Below are 25,004 nucleotides of genomic sequence, written 5' to 3'. Positions count from 1 at the left end.
GAGGGAGGGAGAGAGAGAGAGAGAGATAGAGAGAATAACGCCGGTGGAAAGAGAGAAGCGAATAGTTGAAGAGAAGCTCGATGGGTCGAACATACTCAGTGCTGCCAGCCGTAAGCTCGACGGAGTCGACGCCGCAAGCTCGATGCAAATCGACGTTGTAGATACCTCGATGAAAATCGACGAGCTAGCTGATCCTCTGCTCTTGCTCGCCCTGCTCTGTATCGCGGTTCGATAGCCGGGTGAACGTCGACGACCTCCGGCATCGGTGGATTCGACACCTTCGCGATACCGTCGTGTTTTTATCTTTGATAATAGTAATCGGCAGTGTAGCCGTGAATCTTCAGTTCAACGTCCGGTGTGGATCAAAACTGGCAGAAAGTCTCCGATTGAAACGTACAACAAAAAGAACGGAGGAGAAGCGAATAAAATTAAGCGGTCGAACACTGGCAACGGAAACGTCGAGGAAGACAAGAGCGTGGCCTATGTGTCCGGTGCATCTTGTTCGCGGAAGTGCTAGGTCAACAATGTCAATGCCCTTAAGATCGATCGTTGCTTGCTTGAAATTGTCTTGTTTGTTAATGGACGGTGAGAAATTGACTTCAGGGTGAGTCGAAGCTGATCAGGGTGAATCCGAGCCACCCATGATACCGCTTAATCACTTAGTCGATGGAGCTGCATAGTATAAGGTTATCACAGTGTATGCTTAGCGAGCGATCGGGCGATGTAATCGCGAATAAAAAAACTATCCTTTGCGAGCCGACTGATGTAGAAATATCGATGTACAGTGAATATTTTAAGTGTTACTTTTAGATAACACGTTCTGGTTGATCGGTGGGCCGAAAAGTTACTTAACGCAATCGGAAGAAGAGGAGCGGTTGTTAGAAGAAGTCGTCTCGGTGGACGGGTGGCAGAGTAATAACCGCTCGTTGGATGGAGTGATGAGCGGGGCCCCTGCACGGGGCACAGCGCCCCGTCGACAAAGACGTCATCATCATCATCACCATCACCATCACCAAAAACATCAGAAGCAGATTCGGCAAGAACGGTCCTCGGATGAACCGGAAGAGAAACGGCCGAAAGTGAATCCGATTTTTCTTTGGGCCTCGCAGCGAGAACAAAGAATCGTCGAGGTAAGATGCGAGGACTACGACAAAAGGAATCGTATCAAATTGACGAAGACGGCGCAAGGATGGCGTTCGATACCGAGAACAGCGTCCAACATGTACTCGACTGCCTTGGGAGTTACCTCCCAGAAGACGAGCAGCGCAAACTCTTCGAATTCGTGCGACACAAACGAAGAAAGAGACATCAACAATCAGACAGGGCATACGACGCTCAATCTTCGACATATCTGCGTGAACGAGCTAGCCAACGGGCGAACCAACGGTTTAGTCGGCAAGGACGATGTTGGAAAAAAGAGAAGTTACGATGAGGTTAGTAGAAAGAGCAAACATCGACGAGATTACAGATTTCCTTTGGACGAAATGCGGAATAACGCAAAGATCAAAGAAAATTGGGACGAGGACCGACAAAGAGTACCATGTTCCGACGATGACGACGACGAGGAGGATATAGAAGAGGAGGACGAAGAAGAGGTGGACGAAGAGGACGAGGAAGAGGAGGAGGAGGAGGAGGAGGAGGAGGAAGAGGAGGAGGAGGAAGAGGATGAAGACGAGGAGCAAGAGGAAGACGATGAAGAAGACGCGAACGAAAACGAGATACAGGAGAGAAATAAGTTCGAGAAAGATGCGTTGAGATGCAACGGAAGGAACAATCTCGAAAGGCTGCAGAAAAATAAGTTGTTCCAACCGCGAGTAGTACTGGAACAACTACATTTTTCTCAATTGCCTCAAGGCGTTCATCAGAATGTCCTTCAAAGACGGGGAAAAGACGAGAAGGGGCAGGGCGAGGATGATGTTATCGCCGGCGAAGAGAAGCCAGCAGTGGATAATGAAAAAAGAAAACACGTGAACAAGGCAGGCATTCAGGACATATTGAACATGATCGATGTCACGGCCTCGCCGGTTCTAGCTACCGATACGCCTAGTGCTGATTTGCCCGTCGACTCGACGAAAACGTACGAGGTTCTCAACGAGAATCTTCATAATAAACCCAGTGAGAGTAAAATCAAAGACTTTAACACAGCGGTTCTCACGGAATTATCGAGTAAGGTTAAAGAACAATCGAGGAACGAAGCGATTTCTAGCTATCAACAGCTGGAAGATATCGTTAAAACTAACGATAATCTCGCCGGCGATAAAATACAGATCCACGAAGAGAAGATATTCACCAACTACGAAAACGAAGAAGAGAAGAAGCCCGAAACGAAGAACGATGTCATCATTGTTTCTATAAAAAACAACAGTTCGGACTCGAAATCGTGCAAGATTGCCGAAGCGGACGGTGGCCTTGGAAATAGACCAAAGTGTAGAACGAATTCTCATTCTAAATGGCAAAGTATGATGTCTGTCGACGGCGTGCAATTGGAAGCGGAAGACGAGCGACCCGACGAACCCGGTGAACCAGTGAAAATAGATTATAACGATAGCTCGAAGATTTTGAATGCGCTGAGAAATACACCCGGTCTTTCGGTTTCTATTACCAGGACTCACACTCCGGAAATAACGAAAAATATGGCCATGTCGTTGACGAGACCAGCGTCGAAAGCGTCGTCGTCGTCGTCGAGTCGATCGCCCGATTCTCAAGCGGAGTGCGTCGAAAGATTGTTGAAGAACACGGATTCTGCAACGGAAACGCAAGGAACCACGACTTCTCCGAAGAATCTTCCCGGTTTGTCCATTATCATACCCAGTTACCGATATCGAAATTCTCAAATAATCGCGAATCATTCGACTTCTCCGAGTACGAAAGCGCGCGTCGAGTCCCCGGAAAGTACCGTGAATTTCCCTAAGAACGAGGCTTACTCGGGCGAGTCGAAGACGTGCGGATTTCCTCACGAGGAAGACGACAACGAGAGAGACTTGGAGGAGGACGAAGACGATTGCGATTCGCAAGTATTGGAAGATCTTAGACGACAAAAAGCCGCCGACTCGCTAGCTTACGAGTCCGATAGGGATTACTTCCACAGGCAAAACATAGGAAACTCGGAAGATCGGAAGACTCCTCTGGAGAATACGAAAAATCAGGCTCATTGGATCAGCTCGAGCAGAAACAGCGAGGCTCAAGCTAAATGCAAGTATCAGGATGTAGAACATTTCGACGAGCAAGTCCTCGAGGAACTTCGGACACGTGGCACCGTTGTCTCACCGCAGCCGAGTGGAATTCCATGTTCCCCGGCTTCCAGGAGGCCCTCTTCCGCGTATCTCGAGAGATTGCTACCTAGTCCCCCTTGTTCGGTATCCTGTTCGGAAGACGCGAAGAACGATCTAACTTTGAAAGGTATTTTGTCGTCGCCGAATCAGCTGGAGGTCAGAGATTACGAGAAGCAGAAAGAGATTTCGAATCGCTGCGAACAAATACCTAGCGATCATCTTACTATTCGTGCCGATCCGAAGGACATGGAGAGAAGTAGCGTAAACAGGAAAGGTAACAGAAGCTTTCAGGATCGATTGAACGTTCACACTCAGGAGATGAGGAACTCTGGTAGACCAATGTCCAGCGGTGATATTCATAGTACGTACTTCGTGACGGATCGAGCCACACCCAAGAGACCAATGTCCGCCGAATGGTCAGTCGGTAGACAAAAGAACCAATCGAGTTCCTATCAAAAATCATCTGCAAAGCATCGAATGCACGCCATGGAGGAGGCTTGCGCCACGTCCAGTAGCACCGACAACCTTTTGGATCCTGCTAGTCAGCTTAGAGAATTGATCGAAACGTCCGGACATCTGATACCGGATCCGCTTCTGGTACCGAGAGACTATTTGCCGGGTCTGGCAGCGGCTCCGGCTACTGAAATTCCGAAACTGTTGGCCTCCAGGCCAGAACTAAGACTGCCAGAAGCGTTAACCAGGCCGGATCTCCTTAGGGATCCAGATTTATTGGTGATATCCTTGGCTCATCTTCAGCACGTCCTCGATCACGGCGAGGGTCCGGTCTGCAGGTCACGACAGTCGCATCCAAGAATCAACAACGGCACTAACAGAGGATCCGGTCACGCGAGCAACGGAACGAAAAACGCGTTGCAAACGAGACCCAAGCTCAGCTGCAAACCAATCGGCACGCTAATGCCGGCACCGATCGATCTCTCCAGTGGTCGAAGAACCACCACTTACCTCCCGTTGCTCAGGGTACGGAGCGGATTACTTAAACAGGAACCGGAAGTCAGCTCCACGGCCAATTCGCCCGAAGAGTCGCAACTTTGGCATCCTCTGTTTGGCAGGTAATTCTTACTCGTTTACTTATCTTATTCAATATGGAAAATACGAGGAGCATAATTTTAACGCGAATATGGACATCTCTATATTAAAGATTAGCCTTATGTTTAGTTATTCAGGGAATACGAGATATTTGCTCGTTCGATCAAAAGAGTTTGTCCGACGCGCAGTGATATATAATTAGCCACGGCATAGAATAAGAAATAATTCAATCAGGTGACGCAAGTGTCCACTTATACAACGTATGTATATGAGATTAAAATAGAATAGATAAGGGACTTAACAAGAACGTGTTTCGTAGCAAGAAATTGAAGCGCATCCTATTATCACGAAGTGTCGTTTATTTCATCCAACTCGAACGGGAAAGAACATTCGTACGTCAGAAGCATTAACTCGTACCCCGGAGCAGTGAAACGGCAGCCGTCACTTTTATTTTGCCAAACGCTTTGTCCTAAGGTTCTCTGTGATAGTACGCGTCTTTTGACCAATGACTGCATGAAATGTAACCGCATTGGAACATTTTAATCGTGGCAAACGTACGCTTGTAACAGCCGTACAGATGCGGGTAACCATTTCACTGAGACAGAATATAGGAACGGTTGTTCATTGTCTTACGTGTTCTCCAATGAATCGCTTTTCAACTAGATCTCTTTTATCCGTCAGATATTATTTCTTCGATAAAGATAATTATCCATGGTTTTATCTTATTTATCTTTTGCACGAAGAGAGGGAAGTATCACATGAAACACGTTGGAATGAAACACCGTCTGGTCTCTATAACGTCGACTGTAATTAATGCGAAAGAGAGGCGGACGAAAGGGTAAAAAAGAAGAAAGAAACATCACGAAAAGCATATAAAATTGAGAATCTACGAATTAACCTCTCACTGCAACTTCAATCTGTATTTAGATGTAGAATCAAACTCGCAGACGCGATGTTGCCAGCGAAAAAAAAGAAATTGGAGCCGCCGTTGTTATCGATGCAAACGCATTGTTCGTTAAAGTGAATTTTTACGATTAAAGTACGAGTTAAAGAACGAATAAAAGAACTTTTTTTTTTTAAACAACAATTTGCCATAGAAATAGATCTTTCTAAAGATCGTCGATTATCGACGAATATTATTCATATTCTTTTCAATTCGTGCGTTAAAAGATGGTCATCTAAATTCAAATTTTATTTCGTCGTATATCTCGTCCGGTACGAACCTGTTTAGATGTCGTATTTTATCCTTCTTTATTCCGTCTTTACCTATATTTACTGACGTAGGTAACAAGGTTCGACCTAATCATTGCAAATTATTAAATTACACCTATTAAATGTACTTAACATGCATACCACGCGACATCGGAATTCACAATTACTCAACCAGTAGCTAGCTTCGAAAGCACTTTCATTAATAATCGATTTATTGAATATCTTGTATTATATAGAAGTTTTAACACCAACACCGATCGAGAGAGCGTGTCGTGGAAAATCAATAATTAACCATCAACATCTTGCAATCTCGGTATTATTCAATTAACGGTAGTAGATTATAATGAACTTAGAAGAATTCTTTTTTATATTACGTATTACATATCGTAATATGTTATCGCGACTGCCCTATAGCTGGAGAAAATTAATCAATAATCGCATAAGTGGTACCGATTAGTTTTTCGCCGTTTGGCGTTGGTAAGTGGACTATATTAATCAACGAAACAGGTCATAAAGGAGTAGCTATCGAAGCGTTTAACGTAACAGCATCTTGCCCTTGTCACTTTCACTGTTCCATCCTACAGTTCACTCGGGTCGTCTGATGGCTATTGCTCCGAGAACAATTAAATTTCGATCTATGTACTTAATGGTAATCGTGGTTGGACAATTAAATTTCTATACGTATCGATACGTGGAAAGGTGTACGGTGCGCGGCGTACGACGATACTTTATGCATACAGAACGGGAAAGGAGATGGAGTCAGGGTATTTTGCGAGTCCGCAACGACGGAGGTAACACACTGATACTAAGAACGGATCGGTGATAGTGCGATCATTTGCATTTTAATACCGAGCGAACGATAGCGACTGTATCTCGCAGGCTCCACCTCCGGTCTGTCAGTCCGGTTATAACGAGCCGATCGACGTGCATACATGACCGCCGTTAAATATTTAAACGAGATCGAACGTGGTAAACTGCTGCGCTACCTCCTACGTAGAGAGACGCGAGCATGATCGATGCGCTTCCTCTTGCTACCAATTAACAACATTCGACAAGGTTCCACGATTTGTTTCCACGCTTCTTGTAAATATCGTAAAAATCTCGAGTTTAGATTATATCTTAACGCTGTCATAAGATGCGATCATATCTCCCTCCCTCTCTCTCTCTCTCTCTCTCTCTTTCTCTCTCTCTCTCTCTCTGTGTAAATAGTAAATTATGTACGAAGGTATAATCTCTACTTCTGTTAAACTTTCTTTACGTTTCGAAATTGAAGCGGATCTGTCTGATGTTCCAATTTTACTTTTGTAATTGAATCAAGTTGATTTGAGAAAGCTTCTGGTTATTTACGAGGAAGTAAAGCAATGGAATATGAAAAGAATACAAACAAAGTAGAGGCGCGATAAAAGAATAAACGTGTAGTGGCAATAATAAATTCGAAGTAGTATTTGAAATGATTTTCACTAAACAATTCTGTAGATCCCTTATATTTCAATTTGTTACTGCGGAATATTTTATATTTGTCGGGAAGAAAGCGTGGACCGCCTTCGAGTCGTGAAATTCTCACTTTCGAAGAGTTAAATCTATTTTATCGCTAGGAATGAAACATTTATAAACTGTAAAATTTCTTTCTAAGTTGCTTTTATCCGATAGTTGTCACATAACTTTTTCATCCTGACAGGAAGAAATAGCAAGAGAGTAAAACTAAAACTAGTTAATTTCATTTATTTATGACGCGTAAATAACATTCACGGCTGTATAAAACCGAGAATGGGATTAATAGCGAAAAATACTTGCCACGTGGAAATTGGCGTCACGAAAAATAATTTTTTCTTTTTTCTTATTCGATCCACGTTTTCACAAGCGTGTGAGAGAATTTGCGCGATTTAGGTTAGAATTCCGGAATAATTGGTGAAGGGGAGTCATTCGATCACTTAGATTAGAACATTCGTTCCAAGACGAAGAGTCCGAATTCCTAAACTTTCTAGCAATTAATCTTAGCCAGAATATCGAAACCAATGTGAATCGAACACCCAGCCTGTCATAATTTATTCGTTGTTGAGCGTCTGCCACATGAATTTTCATGGAGGACGATTTCGAATGTTTGGAATAGAATGATCAATGATAGAAGGTTATCGCGAAGAAAACGAACGAAAAGATCGAAATCGTTGGATAGACGCATTGAGAAACGTTTCTCCAGCTGGACAGCGATTTTCTCACGAGGTGGTCGAATTCTGTTGGTCGATCTTGTAACACGTGGCTTCTAATTGGTGATCGAGACTTCTCTAATTAGGACTGTGTGTTCCACGATCGGCAATTGGCACGGCACGAAAGTGGGTCGTGGCTCCGAGTTTTGTCCTACGCTCCTTGTCTACGTTTTGCGACGAAACTGTTGCGTAAGCAGATATTTCAAATTCATAGTCTTCGGTCCTGCCTCGAAGGATTGATAAAGATATCTGTGACGTACCTATTGTGTTTTCCTCGAAGTAAAATAGTATCGGGTTAAACCTTGGGATTTCGAACTATTTCAGTATATTCCTTTCGCTCATAGATCGGTTTCACCGCGATTACTTGAAATTTATGTATTTCGCTGATCTTACGAAAACGTGTACGTTGGAAAGTATATACGTAGAAATGCGAATTATTAATCGTTGTGAAAAAAAATAATCAACTTTAAACGAGAGATTAATATGGTTTCTTCTTAAATACGCTTGAGAAATGATAGAACGCTGCGTGTTTGGGTACTTTATGAAAGCAGTCGCGTTAGAAGCGGCCAGAACGTTAATGAAAGTTTAACGAAAATAATTTTCCAGTTTCCAAGTTCTTATTTTATTTCTATAGAAACGTCGTTATTCGTATAAGTCATTACCTCTCTCGATTCTTCCCATTGTTTCCGTTACTTCCTATTATAACGTACTCATTAAAATTACCTTCATTGTCGGGATAATAATAGGATTCACGGCTGGCAGAAACTTTTACTTGAGATTCAAATACTACGTAAGAAATAAATAACCAAGGATATTAGTGCGAAATAACATCTTTGTATTAGTTACTAATTAATTAATTTAAAACGGCAATCTTGTTTCATGCAAAAAGTCGAACATAGTTAATTAAAATCGAATAGCTCTCTTCAATGTAATCGGTTTATATCGAAGGGAAATTAACATATACGCATAATATATCAGGTATACAAATACTACGCAATTTTAACAAATCGCATGTACATCTTTCTTTAAATCGTTGCAATTCACCATCATATGTATAATTAGTTAATCAATTTAATAACTACGAAGGTTATAATTATAACCGTAATTATCATCAAACCTGAATGCTGTTGGAGCAAAGTTAGGTAACGTATTAAACAAATAATTTTCAAATACAAAAACATTATTTAATATCTGTCGATAACGAATAGATCGTGTTTTGCATATCTTTGCATATTGGCATATACTGCCTATTTTTTTAGTAATGTATAAAAATAAACTTAAATATGTCTCCGTAAGATCATCCGATGTTATGCTATAAATATCTTTATCTTTTTCTGCGTCGATTCGCAAGTGAGGTTAGGTTAAAAAAAAAAAAATTGCAACGCAGCTAATTCGAATGAAAGCTTCTTGGCTCCTCAATTTTAATTTATACTTCAATTTTTCCGTACTTTCATGAACAATTCGAATTTCCCAATGATTCGAACGATCGAACTTAACTCGAACTTTTCGATCCGCCCATACTTCTCCTATTTATTATCGGACGATACGAACAAGTCGAATTTCTCGATGACTCGAACGATCAAACTTAATTCCACTTATCTTGCCCAAGCCATCGAATCGTCGGAGTACATCTGATTATGAGCTAACGAAACACGGGTTCGCGTGTACGAGACTAAAGAGACGTTAAGCCCGTCGAATCGAATATACGTTTTGCAGTTAACGGCGGTTAGATACGGCTCAAAGCAAATGGATATTTTATTGTAACATGCTGGCACGGCGTCACAACGCCGAGGAACAGTTTCGAACGCCCTTTCGCTCCGGCGGAGCACTTGTGTAAATAGCATTAGGATGCTACTCTCCGCGTGCGTTGAGCGGACGGCTTTAATGAGAGGGAGAGGTATTAAAGGAGGGTTCTCATGTGACGACACGAACGTTCATCGATCGTACGAACGGGAATTCGAAAGCCGCGGGCCAACAACGAGGGAGAATGCAGGAAATTAAAATCAAAGCTCGTTTTAACGTTTTGCTGGTGTTTGGCATTCTCCGATGCCTAGACGCCATGAACGCTTGTTTTTTCGACGCCACTGATCGTGGATAGCTCGATTTGCGTTTTACCTCGCCTCGTTCTTGCATCGTTTAAAACGCATTACCGATAAAAACGTCCGTCACTTTTTTTCCCCGGTCGCAATCGAGTGGCAAATTATCAATGTCTTTCGATTACATTTTCGCGGGATTTTCTCTATTACGGACGTATTCCTGCCAGATAATTGATCACTTTTCTCTTAATTTCTTTTTTTTTTTTACATTACTCATCTGGTTTATCTCGCGTCTCTTTGATTTATCTTCGATATTTGCTCGTCAATTAGCTTCGCTTTCTTTCCGTTTGTAACGAGAAATGACTTTTGCTGGAATCGCGTTTATTTCTTTATGTTTTGTTAGATCGATGAAATTATAGAAATCGATGATTAAAAAAAAAGAAAAAAATACAATTAAGATCATTCAAGTCTATTAAATAGAATTAAGCATCTCGAATATCGATATTCATACGATGATTCTTTATTAATCGAAGGGATACGTTAAGCCAAAATTACACGTCCAAAGCACTGACTTGTACTACTTCGTTTCCCAGAAGCTACCTTAATTATACAATTCGCTGCTTCTGTTAATGTTGACAGGGTCGTGTTCTTTTTTTTTTTTTTCGATTCGACCGACGCAACATTCAAAAATTGTCCAATAAAAAGTCGTATATGGATGTGTCTATCATTGTCGTTGGAGAATCACGAGGCTGGTCACGATTTACGATGCGTCCAGTTGGATCGGTCGATGTTCGCCGGCCCTGAAGGCTTACCTCGCCTACGTCCACGCCCACGTTTCTGCCACAGGGTTCAGGAGGCGGAGGAGAGGGATAAAACGAGAAGGATAGTAGGAACTTGTCTCTATCTTTCTCTTCATCTCGATCTCTATATTCGTCTCTTGTTTTTCTCCGTCCTCTGGTTCTCTCCTTCTCCGTTTATCCGTGCCTCTTGAAATTCTTCTTTTTCAACCCTTCGTTTCCCCACCTCTTATACAATCCCTTCCCATCGAGTTTTTCACTTTTTTTCTTATATTTCTAATTGGTTTTCTTTCCCTCCACCATTTCGTAGCGCGCTTCTTCCTCTTTCTTTTCCTCTCTTTGTCTCCTCCACCTTTTCTCTTTTGGCTGTCCTTCGCCTCCCTCTATATTTACGGTAAAACCACCGACAGTCGCCGCAATTCGTACCATCCTGGTTGCTAATAACGCTCGTAAAATACGGGCTTTATAAACATTCGCGGTAATCCTGATCAGGGCATGTCTTATGTCTGGATTGCAGATTTTTCTGAATTTATTGAAAGTTTAGAAGCGGAAGTTGCGCGGAACGCGCGTGATCTAGAAAAATATATAAAATACCCAAGGTATAGCGCTTTTTATATTATTAAGTAGGTAAAACAATTTTCTATCGAGCTTCTACATTTTTTATTATGTTCTTAAATGTATGAATTTTCATAAAAATGCGCAGTCTGCTTTATGTCGGTCTTAGAGGTAGAAAGGAACGACCTGTTCGGCGCTCCGTTTCTGCTCGTTCAAATCACCGATGTGAACGTCCCTTTAGAAACGGATCGATGAGTACGAGCGACATAACCGCTTCGGAGGAATCGGTTCGAAAACGTCTCGTGCTTTCTCGATCGATGAAATTCTACGTTCTTTGCAGTCCTTGTAATTGAATTACGTCTCTTCGAAAATTCATGGTTCGGATATATCGGGAACTGAATCAATTAAATATGAATACAGCCCGATTAAAATAATGTATCATTTTGTCAGATGACCCTGGCATTGTGCGAGGTAAAATGCAAATAAATAGTGAAAAAGCGAAAGCAGGACGATAAGTTAAAACGACGAATGTTTCAAAGATAGAAGAATTTACGTAATATCGAGTTTTCACAAACCAGCTTGCGATCGTTCTTGAATGCTAATTATAAAGTAGAGTTATTTGAATAGTATGTAAAATAGTTCTTTATCGTTTGAAAACATAGTCTTTCCATTGACTATCTGTGAATATTGCGCATATAGTGAAGTACGATAATCTTAGCAAGGTAAATACATACATCATTCGCATTTCAATTTTAATTACACGTTGGAAAAAATATGTTAATCTATGACAAGTATGTTACATAGTAGCAATCAAAAGTTTGTTATATTCGAGAAATAGTCTGCTCGAGTGACTTTATCGGAAAAGGATAACTTACAAAGCTTTTACATAATACACATATAATAAGTGTAATTCCAAAAAATGAGTTCAACTATTTCAAAACAATGAAAAACTTTACAAACATCTGCTGATAATTCGATCGAAAGAAAACCTTTACGCTGCTAGAAGCGTTTTTTTTAGTTTTATTTCTTCTATTATTACTTAATATTATTAAAAAAAATCTCCTGTTCTTGGTAATATACTTTTTATAATCGCGTTTTTCATCGTTTTGATCTCGGGTCAAGTAAGTCACATAATTTCGCGTAACTCGGCTACTTCTACGAATCGGATTAGGAAAAAATTTCAAGGTGACCGTTGCATGAACGTAAGTAAAACTGGAGTACAGGCGTGAAGCGTTGCACGCAATGCTGGTAGCAATGTTGTCTGGACTACTTGAGCGGGCAGCGTGTACTACTGGGCAAAGCGTACCCTACAAAGAGAAGCGAGATGATACTCGAGTTACGCAAGATACGTGAGATACTTGTCGATACTCGAGATACCTGACTCGAGGACAGCAGAGGGCGGGGACACCTGAAGTTGGTTTAAAAGCATACGAGGATTACAAGAAGACACTCGAATTACAGTAGGTGCGGGCGACTGTGAACGCGAATCTCGGTCAGTGGTCGCAAGAAAGTGCACGATCTAGTTTTAATTACGCCATTGGCATTCAGGACGCTCGAATCTATTTCTGGAACCGCCACTTAGGCCGCTTTAAGAAATTATGAATTTATCCGCCCCGTTCGAGCTTCGATCTTAATTCTTTTACATTATCGTTAAACCGCTGCAACCGTTCGAGTGGTTTTATTATTATCGATGTTCTCAGGAATATACTTGCCGCGAAGAATGAGTAAAGCGGCTCTAGAAAATTCCAACGACTAGTCGATAGCAACTTCCGATATCATTAATTTCTGTTACTTTTTCTTTTTTTTTTTTTTATTTGGAAAAATCTAACTGACATCTCTAACTAATATTTCCTCAAACAATTGTAAATAAGCGACTCAAGATGGGAAAGTTGTAAAGTAACATCACAGTCTGTACACATACGTAACTTTTCGTTTTAAATCTTCGTGAAATTATTCGAATTTAATTTTCTACTTTTGATATTCCAAGCAAGATGGTTATATCTAATTAGCGCGTACAATTTACAAAGATATCCACGAGTTTATCAATTTTTGTTTACGCTACTTCTTAACACGATTGCCTCGAATTAATCCGATTGATTAATTTCTCGAATGGGATTAAATTTCGTATTTGTAGCGACAGAGGGCTGAGGAAAAACAGAACACAGTGTAACACGTGGCAGTCGTTTAGGGCGTAGAGATTTGTACTTTGCTGGGAGCCATGAGACCGCTCTCACGGATCGATGTTCGTATGATATACTAGCTGTATAGACAATGTGTTCCTGCAGTTAGGTGGGTGGATTCTGCTCAGCACGTTCAGTTCATAGACCCTGGTCAATGCTCCAATCCACTTCTCAGGTTTTAAATACCTGTAATATACCGTTCAAGAACACTTATCGATCTAGAAATTACACGCGCGTGCGTGCATTGTTTTATTACAATCCCTTGGCATCGGCCTAAGTCATTACTCAAGTAATTTCATATTCTATCGAAGCAGCATCGCGAATACTTATTACGATTTATTTCTAAAAGTTGTATATCAGTGAAAAATGTTAAACTTGTATGAAATATATCACGTCAAAGACAAAGATACTAAAGTAAATATTGGAATTGTACACTTTAAAAAATGATAAAGCAACTTTATCTCTGGCAGAGTAAAATTTTATATTTCATATTATTTTATATCGGAGATATACATTCTACGGGATAGGAAACGTACAGTAATCGTAGAGTTTCGTGTTTGAAATGAAATTTGATCGTATCTTTATGAGATACAGCGAAATTTCTCTCGTATTTCCATCCATTCATTTTCACCTCTCTATTCGTCATTTTGTATTTTCATGCTGGTAGGAAATTTTCATTTCGCTAATGTTTATTTGGTGTTTGCTAAAAGCAAGAATAATCATTGCAGCTCAATGACAAAGTGTAAGCATTCTATGGAAAAAGGATTATTACGGATGGAAAACGTTGAAATAGATTTTTGATTTTCGCGACATTATGACGATAGGAGATACGAGAGAAAATATCTTTAGGTTCATATGGCAGGCTTGAAATTGCGAAAGAAATGACGTTTTTTAAAGAAACGTAAAGTATTTTCTCGGCCGTAAAAATAATGTTAAGAAGCTAACAAACGAAACGTGTACTCTCAAAAATACAAAGCAGCATAACAAACACGATAGAAGTATTCTGGAAGACCTAGTAAATAGGCGTTTAAGATGTTTGTTTAAGAAATATCGCCGTGAATTCATGAATAACACGAATCAAGTTAATTTTGGACTTGTTTCACTTCTGACACATTGGTATGAAGGTCGAGGAACGACCACGTTCGAACAAAGCACGTGTCACTAGTATCGTCACGTGGCTCCCTTTTCACGAATGTTTCCTCCCTTTCGTTCGTGACACGTATAAAATGAAACAACGGATATTCGCTCGGCATTGTCAATTCATTCGTACAAACGCGCGAAAAATTCGTAAATTTATGCGAAGTCACGGCTGCGCGAACTTATTTATTTTCGTATAAGAAAATGTTACATAACAACGATCTTAAATTCTGCAAGAATAAATGGCTGTCTGCGCGACACAACTTGAATCGTGCTTTTAGCATTAAGATGTTTTACATTGGGAGAAAAAAAAAAAAAAACAGAATGATATGAAACTACGTGTTTCAAATGCTAAGTAAGGCAACGAAGGTTAAATTAATAAAAATTAAATCGTATTTCGTTCTTTTTTTCTTTTTAATACCTGGATAATCACTTATTTAAACGGGGTCACTGGTATATCGAAACTAAATATTGCGATTTTACGATATGAAATGCGAGGTATATACATTTTTATTAATCATGTTAGTTCCATTCTTCAGGCTCTAGATACAAAACTTAATTACTCTGACAGTCTATTGTGTTACATTTTATGAAGCAGAAACGACAGATGCCTTTACACCAATTACGTTAATAGCGTTGCGTTCACGCATCGTGTACTTCGCTACTATTATAATTTATAAAGAATGGAATTCATTTGATGTTTTATTTGATAAAGCTTTTCGCGCTCGGTATCCCTCTCTTTAGACGAGAAATGAGTCCGTTAGTTACTTGTTATTTTCAGAAAAATTTGTAATTCATTATTTATGACATTGTTCCGTTCTTCTACCGTGTCAAATTTTTCAACAACTTTCTTCATAAATAAGAGTTATGTCAACGTTTTACGTTTCTACCGTGAAAACATAGAATTTCTAAAATTGAAAACTCGCCAAATTGGAGAAATCAGCTTCAGTTTCTTGTTTTTTATTCTTTCAATTTATACGGTATATCGCTGTAGCATCATTTTCCCTCGCCATTGCTATTACGTCGCGCATCAACTACGTTAACAACCCCATAAAATGTCGATGCATTCGTACAAGTATCGATTCGTTACTCGCGAAGCTTGCAAATAATTTTTCGAGCAAACTCTTCGTGGGGATGTTCGGACGAGAACATTTGTAAAACCCATGAAATTCTCTTATCGCGATGATATCTGGACGACAGAAGTACCTAGCGAGAAAGTTCAATGTCCACATTGAGAGACACGTGTGCGTACGAAGGTCAAATGATTTGGAAAATACAAATGCCTGTACTGTGGTGCGGCCACCATCCAACGCCATCAACCCCGAGAGGGTTTTTAGTCTCTCGGTCTCTTTTTCTCTACCAAAATCAAAAGTAAAAAGAAACGTACACGCGAGTATTCCAGGAAGAGGGTCGACGAACGGATGACACGTGCGCAAAGACATGTCGCGTGAGTTATTCGATTTCACGTTCGCGGCATATTATACATTTGCGAGCGTGGCACAGTGAAAACATTTAGTAGCTGGCTTTGTACATACGCATCTCAGCGTAATGTGCGTCAACTATGTAGATGAGTGCACTGCCGGCCGTAAATATTACGACACCTGATGTTATTTGGTAAAAATCGTATGCTCTTGGCTGCTTTTATTTTCTAGTTATTTTATGATGAATCCTCTATTTCATTCGCGTCATACGTAGCATGTAACGTGAAATACTTGACTAAATAACTGAAATGAATAATGCAAGTGACACGATTAATGTATAACTAACGTATGATTAATGTAATTTAATTAACGTTAAGTACACAACGTAACTTAATAGTAAGTGCATTACTAAATTTTTTAATAAATACGATATGTATCTTGCAAAAATTAAATATTACGATTTACACAATAATATTCCCAAGGGCAAAATGTAAAAAATTTGTGCGCCTGTGAACGCGTCAGAAGTTTTTGAATAAATGCAACGAGTAGATGTATTTAATAATACTTATGGGCGACTATTTAATAATATTTGTATGCACGTGTATATACATTCGTAAGGTAAATACATGCAAATGCACGCGTGTAGCTGATCACAGAGCAAAAGTGGCCGGATAACGTCGATAAAATTTAAGTCACGCTTGATCCCATCGCTAGCTGGTTGTACGTACTACGTACGCATATACGCGTAACCAGACCGGCTCGTGCATTAAATTGTCTACATGCACACGCAGTTGCATGCACGTTTGCACGCGCGTACCACTACTTGGTACACATAGGTGCGTGGGTGGTGATATACGTGGAGGCGAGCAGAGGGTGGATTTACCTTGATACGATGTAAAACGCGGTGGAAGGAGAGCGACAAAGAACGAAAGAGACAGCGTGAAAGGGAATAGGTAATGACACGGAGGGATAGAGGAAAAACGAGAGGCAGAGGGTAAATGAAACTAGGAGAACGATAAAGAAGAGAAGATGAAAAAGTGCAAGATGGAAAACAAGGGGGAATGAGAATTGTGATAAAGATAGAGAAAAGGAAAGTAATAAGGGGAGAAAGGGAAATCTAGAAGCGAAAAAGGGAGAGAGGAGCGATGTTCTGCGCACGTGCGGACCACCGGCACCTCGATCGATCCTCCAACGTTTCGAAGAGTCGTTACGACCGGAGTACCGGTACTCTTCGAGCTACTACTAACAGCCGTACGTCTGACGGGCGTAGTAGCGCGGCACTCAAAAATTTTCACCCACGCGAAACTAAGGAAACACTCCTTTTTTACGATGGCACTTTTATTCCTAAGTGTCGCCGGCTATGGATTTACAGTGGTCTGTTCTTTAATTTTCCACCGTTGCCGCCGAGTTTTTCGATATTGCGATTCGCATTAGTCCGTAAATAAGGTCATCGTTCTCGTTGAAACACGAAACAAGGATTATGTTATTTTTAATTAGCATGTGATAAAACTCTTTTCCTATTTCATGTACATAATTGGCGTTCGCGAATCGGTTGCTACAATCGTTACTGTCGTATTTAATAATTTAAGGGACGAGTATAGCGAATAACGAATAATGCTTCGATCATAAGGCTTGTCATTTGGCGTCAGTTAATAATGCTTACCAGTTATTTCCTCATTTTAGCTGTCAGAAAAGTCATAGCTGCTGAGCAAAAGGTATTCGAATTCACAGCGGTCTGCTCTTTAATTTTCCGCCGTGACCACCGCTTCTTTCGACATTGCAATTTATTATTCCGCTTAATACAGTCATCGTTCGATTTTCGATTCGATAGCCAACGATTATGCTATTTTTAGTTAGGGCTTGATAAAACTCTTTCCCTATTTCGCATAATTGACGTTCGTAAATCACGTGAAAACGTTTTCAAAGCAGATTACGGTTGATGTTATCGCATTTACGAGAAGCGCATTTAATCGAATAACGACGAATGCTTCGATCGTGAAACTCGTCGTTCGATGACAGTTAATAAAGTATACTCGTTATTTTTCCATCTCACCTGACAAAAAAGAAAAAAAAGAAAGAGATGACCGACGAAAAAAAGAAACCGAAATGATAGACTTAAGTAATACAATTACTTGCTTCGAGGTAATTGCGCGAACGTAATATACTTTGGATACGTTGATAGATCAGAGGATGATTAATACGAGGTGCTAAATGATGTTATAAGTGCCAAGTAACAGCAGCTTCGACAGCTTAAATATAATTACGTGTATTTTTCATTTAGTCGTGCTCGTTCAGTGATTGAGTTGCTGCGAGCGATCTTGTATTTCGCTTCCTTTATGAATATGCATGAGCTTTGGAAAAGCATGAGCGATGTAAACTGAGCGATTATGCTATAAACGCAGCATAATCTAATTTCTTCCTGTTATTCGCGAGTATCACGCATACACGTAACACGTTTCTGTTTTAAATTTGCCATTGCAATCTTATTCAACTTCTCGAACGTCTTTCCTTTTTAATTACTTAAATCGCTGAAAAGTATAGATGAAACCGATATTTTCTAGCTACAGTGACTTCGATTCGGAACATTCGAAATCACATATTTCTTTAACTTATCTTTTTAATACGATCCATCAAGTTTATAACTAATGATTACAAAATGACGCAAGTTCGAGTTTCCCCATTTATACATATACGTATATCGTATATTAATTAACCGGTGCCGAACGATGCTTGACCCAAAATGCTGAAGAGGTATGTACGTCTTCATCGGCATTCTAAGAAATTAACTGCTTCTTGAACGTGGCGTATCGAAGTCGAATAAAAAGTTAAATAGTGGAATAAATCATGCGCTACAGTTGCGGAATTAAATAACACGCGAGGCAAAGAATAAATCATACGAACGAAATACATTCACACAGAGTTGTCGAAACAACTTTTTTATTTCCGCCGTTTCCATGCTCGTTTGAAAAAAAGCAGACACTTCAAAGTCGACCGAATATGAGTATCGACTGATCGTTAATTCATCGAAATCCCAACGAGCCACCAAGAAATCCAGGAGAAATATCGACGAGCACATCTCTATGATCGCGAGTTCTCTTCGAGCGAATCTCTCGACAGGGAGTCTTCGAGATCGAGGACAAAAACGCCCTGAATTCTGACGATCCTTCGATCAAGAATTCATTATACGTACTTTGCAACTGACATATTCGATCGAAACGGAAAAAAGAGTGGGAATACAGGTTGTACTTGCGTTTCGAATCATAGTGTACTCGATTGCATAAATTATTACCGTTGCGCTCGATTTGAAGAAAGGTCGATACGTTCGTTGCGAAGCTTTTTTGCAGCTGTTACGGTTATAATTAGTCGGACAGGCTACCTATCTTGAGACATCGTATTACGATATAAAACAGCATGCATCTATGTAATTCACAGTAGACACGCTATTGTAATCGCCTATGATTTAACATCAAGCGGTAAAATGATATAGCTTTTCAAATGATTTTATAAAGTTATTTCACGAAATTACAAAGTTTTAGTTCAATGAACTACGGTTCGATAAAGAAGACAAGTAGAGCTTTAAAAGCTGTTGAAGCTTAACTAATCGCGAAGTAATTACGAGCACACAAGCAAATTCTAGTACACGACGAAGGAAAAACATTTTGATTTATTTAGATATCCGTTCTTAAAATAATGTAACCAGCAAACGCACCAAAAGACTGACGAAGACCGTTCCAAGCCATCGGAAATAATTAGAGCGTGCGGTACTTCTTGAGCGCGTGGAAATTCTTGTTTTTACGAATATAATCGAAATAACGAAACCTAGACAGAAATTTGTTTTACCTATCAAACATCGTAACAAATACCAAATTTTGAATATTTCATTTATCTTTGGCTATTACGTGCATCTTAAAAAGTCTCACAAATGCATTAAACTTCACAGTCCATACTATACTTTGAATATTTCATGTACCTCTGGCTATTATGCGCATCTTAAAAAGTCTCAGAAATACATAAAACTTCGCAGTCTAAAAATAATAATACAGAGTTGTTTAAAGAGCGATATAAAAGCACAAGTACGAAGCGGAGGAGACAATAAGCTGATAACTTGCTGAAAAGAAAAAAAGACGATAATTCATTTGATCACCGACCGTGCACATATTTCACACGTGTGACACGTAATGGAACTCTGCGTGTTACTCCGTCTTCCATTTGCAGCACATTCGGAACGAGAAATCTAGTTGCTTTATAAACTCGTTACGAGTGGCGAGACAAGCGCGAGCGGCGCGTGGTTAAGCAACATCGAGGGTAATTCTTCGTTATGTTTCCCAAACCGGACGATCTTCGGTCGGTAGGCAGTGCACAAGCTCTTATTTTATGCCCTACCGTTTCTGGCTTTATACGCTTTTTACATGCAATTTGCATGCAACTTGTACTTTAAGTCAATTAGGATGCTTAAGGTAACAGCCCCGATACATAATCGAAAGGTTTCGTGATCCTTGAAACTTTACGAGAATCGTGTACATGAAATATGCCTGGAACATAGAGAACTTCTCGAACTGTGTTATCTGGTTTTCGGTGAAGCAAAAAGGCCGATATTTCAACGGTCGTCCACCATAAATAATTTAACCATACTATGTCGTAGTATCGTATATCTATCGCGGCTTAGGCCTAGAGTTAGACGGTCTAAAGCTAATGAGATTTCTGGAACCAAGAATAACGTGACTTAACCTTAAGTCTGCAGTTGCGCGCATCTAAGGAAATTTAATTATCGCGTACAATCTTATTTGGTTTCGACGATAATTCTGATCTAATTAAAACTTTCCGATTAAAACTATAGCGAATAATATCCCGTATTTTGCCGAATAAGGGAAGATTCTTTGTGCTATACGTGAAAAGATATTTTTCATTCGGAAGATTCGTTGCCAGAGATGCAAGTTCTTCTCGTTAATTAATACCGATCCATAGGATTCGTATCCGCATTTTCTATAGCGAGTAGAATCCTGTATTTGTCCGTATGAGACAAGGCTTTAACGTTATACGTGAAAAGATACTTTTAAAATGAATATGCTCGTTAATTAGTAGCAATCCGTAGGATCCGTAATAGCCGAGTGTTACAAAAAGAACGATTTTAAAACTGAATGATACCTTTATTCGGATACGTAAGAATTACTTAAGGATCCTGGTATATAGTTCATGAGTAATCGTTACACATAATTTTGTTTAATTAGATACTAACTATTATCAGATTATACATATGTTACGTAAAAATATACGTCAAAAATTATTGCGTCATTCGGTGTTGACCTAAAAAATATCTTTAGGTTTAAAGTAGCGTATCGAATATTCGCGTTATCGTTCTTGCCAGAAGTGAAATAATTTTATGTTCGCGTTATCATAGACATAAAATGGTTTCGGATGCATTTAAACATATTCCTAGATGTTTTACATTACGTGATAGTATGTCGAACCCGCATTGTTCAAATTATCTAAGAAACCTTCTACTCTACCAACGAATTTAAAAACTTAATAATTTTAACATCGTTCGTCTTTTATTATTTTACAGTAGCTGTTTTCGTAATACTATCGAAACTATTTCGATATCTAAAGTTAATCAACTTACCAGATATTCATATTGTATCGTTCTTAAACCTCTGTTTGTATTAAACAGTAATTAATGCTCGTTAAGAATAATTGCATAATATAATGAATATTAATGGACTGTAGAGATTGATTCGTTCACAGGCTAAAACGGTTAACTACACTTTTGGAAATTTCTCAAAATTTAGCGTCAAACCACTTGATGCTTATGTTATACAATTTTTGTTAATTTTCTTTTCTTTTTTTCTTGTGCTGTTAACCAGTTTTACGAGCGAACGATTCAATTAATAAATCAGCAGCAACCGCGAACGTCATTGCCTCTAATCAGTACCAAATTAGTATCTCTAATCTAATACGTTGTCACACGAATAAATTGAACCAACGAGGAGTAGATAGAGTAGCTACCGTAAATATACTGATACTCTTCAAACTAGCATAACTTCCTTAAAATTGAAGCAGACGGCTTGAGTCTTCTTAAGAGGATAAAAGGATTACTAGATGACGTGTAAAAAATGTTTCGGAAAAATAGCAATTAGTCGGAATCGCGAAGAAAATGGCGAAGGTCATTTTTTATAACTTTTTTATCTGGGCCTGTAGTGAAAATTTATTCCATTGATACGTTTTGAAGATTTATGCCGGTTATAAACATGCTGAAAATTTCGTTGAAATCAGTTTTTTCGCGACTTTCGGCTAAAAATTTCAAGATTCTTATATCTTTCGATGCTTGTCGCTTGTTTCTGTATAAAATTTTCAGCATGTACATGCCTGGCACATATTCTTCAAAATGTGTTGTTTAAATGTTCATTACAGGCACGCATATAAATAGCTGTATTTTTTCCAAAATATTTTTGACACGTCGTCGTCTAGCAAACTAATTCTACCAACTTCTCAAAAAAAAAAAAAAAAAGAAAAAGAAAGAAGGAACTGGTCGTTTGGTTAAATTTAAAAAAAGTTATTCACAGTACGTTTGACAATCGGTTGCTGCAGCAAATTTCTCTTTAATTATTCGTTGATACGACGAATCTCAGCGCGTTATTCCACGCGAAACTCGAGAAATTGCGACGAAACCTTGTCCTTGTTTCAATTAAAACTCATGTCGAGCATGATCTCATGGGAAAAAAGCGCACGATTCTCGCTCGTTACGTTATTTTCTTCGCTGGACGCGACACCTCCGTCTCGCGATGTGCAAAATACGTAATTCGATTAGCAAGAACGAAACGTTCGACGGGATAACAAAATCAGTGGTTTAGTAGCGGAAAAAAGGACGAGCAGGTTTAATTGCTATCCGAATGAATTCCTGCCTCGTTATGTACGATATACGGTAGAAACAAATAAGAGGGCCATGCGAATAAAAAAAGAAGAAAGAAGAAAATAACAGTCGAAACCTTCAAATCGTCGACCGATGTAATTATCGGCTATTGCAGTGCCGGCGGGTTAATTTGCATTTCGATGAAATTACGTCTCGCCGAAATAATCTCGCTTTCGTCGATATTATGGCCCTCGTGAAGCCTGACCGGGTATTATTGTTATAACGTGCGCGTTTCCGACTCATCGTCTCGTGTATCGAATGTTAAATCCAACGACGTGCATTCCGGGACCGTTCCAGTCTTTCATCGTCGTTTTATGACGTTGGTAAACGTAAGTGTAGACACCGGCTTCGTTTTCCCTGTCATTTTAATTGAATTATTCAGGATCGATGGTCTGCCAAAGGGTTAATTCGGATCATTATTCTTCGTTACTATTCGTAGAACGATGTTATCGGAAAATGGAGACGCTTCCATAACCAAAGCTATAACATTGAAAATTAAAATTGTGTTTTTCTGAAATGTTAGTACATATATCTTAATCGGTGAAACTTTTAACGTCTTAAATGTCACCGTGAAGCGGCAGATATTTATGCAAATGTATTTATTTAAGAGAAGAACAGACAGCGCGTCCATTACATATCTGACATATTCTTTGCATAGGGCAATTCATTTTTGCATATGTTGCAATTTTTATTTACATATACTACCTATGTATTACAAGATAAGATAATAACGAACGCTTGAAATTATTTAAGTTTTAACTTTTATCTGCAAAATTTAAGCATGAAAGTATAAGCACGGTTTGCGAGCTGTTTTGTCTCCTAGGATATGCGTATTAAAAGTGACCGTATTAGTTGGTAATAAATATTTAAAATGGCCATTAATGTAGTCTGATTCAGATTTGTTGCAACGATGCTTGAAATCGATAACGCATAACGCTCTGATATAAACTCTTCAAAAGTTACAATGAAATTTCTGCTTGTTATGCGTATTGTTATGATACGTGCGTCTTATTTGTATCTATAAATGTGTATTATTGTGAATCACGAATGTGAATTGGAAAAAATTCTCACGTTCTGTTCGAGAAAGTAGGATATCACAACTTTCTCGTAAGATAATTATATCAAGTATGTATATCGTATGGAACGCTGTAAATATACATTTTTAGGAACAATATAAAACTGGAGAATGAGTAATCTGAAATTTTATCGCAACAATTTGTAATTTTATTAGGGCATAAACTTCGTACTTATTTAATCATCGGCTTGCGTATATAACGTGATATTTCACTTGGCGTGTAGTTCAACATAGTGAAACCGTGCAATCAAAAAAGCATGACCTTTTCTTAATAATACATCATTTTATAACCAACCTCACTCGAGATTACATAATGTCAAACTTGCGCTATACGATACTTCTGGACGAACGTAAATTTAAGAAAACATAAAATTTTCCACTATCAATCAGAAATCGCAAATGCGCATATTGGTGAACGTAATAACAATAACTCGTAGAAATTACATATTTAATTTGAAAAATACATTTAGAATGATGTATTTGCTTTTATAATAATAACGTGTTATTATTGTTTTTATCGTATAGCCGAAGGTTATATGCTTTTTATGACTTCGTAAATTTCCCCACAACTAAAGTTCCGTTTGCTATAAAAAATGTGTGTCATTTGAAATTTTAACGCGATGAATATATGCAAAAGTTCCACAGTGCATTACCATATATAAATTTCAGGTCAATGTTTCGAATACTTCTTTCTTATAGTATCAACTTTCGAATGTAAAAAAACAATCGTCGTGTCATTTAACACGCTTAGACATTTTGCAGATCTTTTTTTTTTTTTTTTTTTTTGTTAAATTTGAGAATATATAAAAGCAAAAGGGCAAAAATGTATAAACTATCGAAAATATAACAGCTCTTGTAATACTTAATAAGTAAAAGCAACTTTCTGGCCTGGATTCGTTTTATAATTACATCGTTGAAACTGTATGAATTTGCCTAAACATTCGGGCTCTAGCCAGCGCTTATAAAGAAGCCTTTTAGATCTTTCTTACGCGTTAAAGAAATCTAAGAAATTTATAAGATAGTACGCCGACTTTTTATTACACAAGAATAGCTGTAGCTATTTTTAGCCTACTAGCAACCAGGAAACATTATTTTCTTTCAATAATTTTATTTAAATATATGAATGGTTATACGTGCCCAAAATCTTTCAAGGCATTTTTA

At 38.9% G+C, this 25,004-nt stretch overlaps 1 protein-coding gene across 1 annotated transcript in view; it reads left to right on the top strand.

The window, feature by feature from the left end:
* The window catches only part of LOC139985742 (uncharacterized), a 38,287-nt gene that overhangs the window by 5,524 nt on the left and 7,759 nt on the right, over window positions 1–25,004 (top strand). The window contains exon 3 of the mRNA XM_072000406.1: window positions 16–4,342. Within this exon, the coding sequence (XP_071856507.1) occupies window positions 939–4,342 (3,404 nt within the window). The 5' untranslated portion in view covers window positions 16–938. The remainder of the gene's footprint in view (window positions 1–15; window positions 4,343–25,004) is intronic.

Source organism: Bombus fervidus, chromosome 3, assembly GCF_041682495.2.
Source record: "Bombus fervidus isolate BK054 chromosome 3, iyBomFerv1, whole genome shotgun sequence".
NCBI classification, from domain to species: Eukaryota; Metazoa; Arthropoda; class Insecta; order Hymenoptera; family Apidae; genus Bombus; species Bombus fervidus.
Note: the sequence above shows the minus strand (reverse complement) of the source record. Positions and strands in the feature narration are given on the sequence as shown.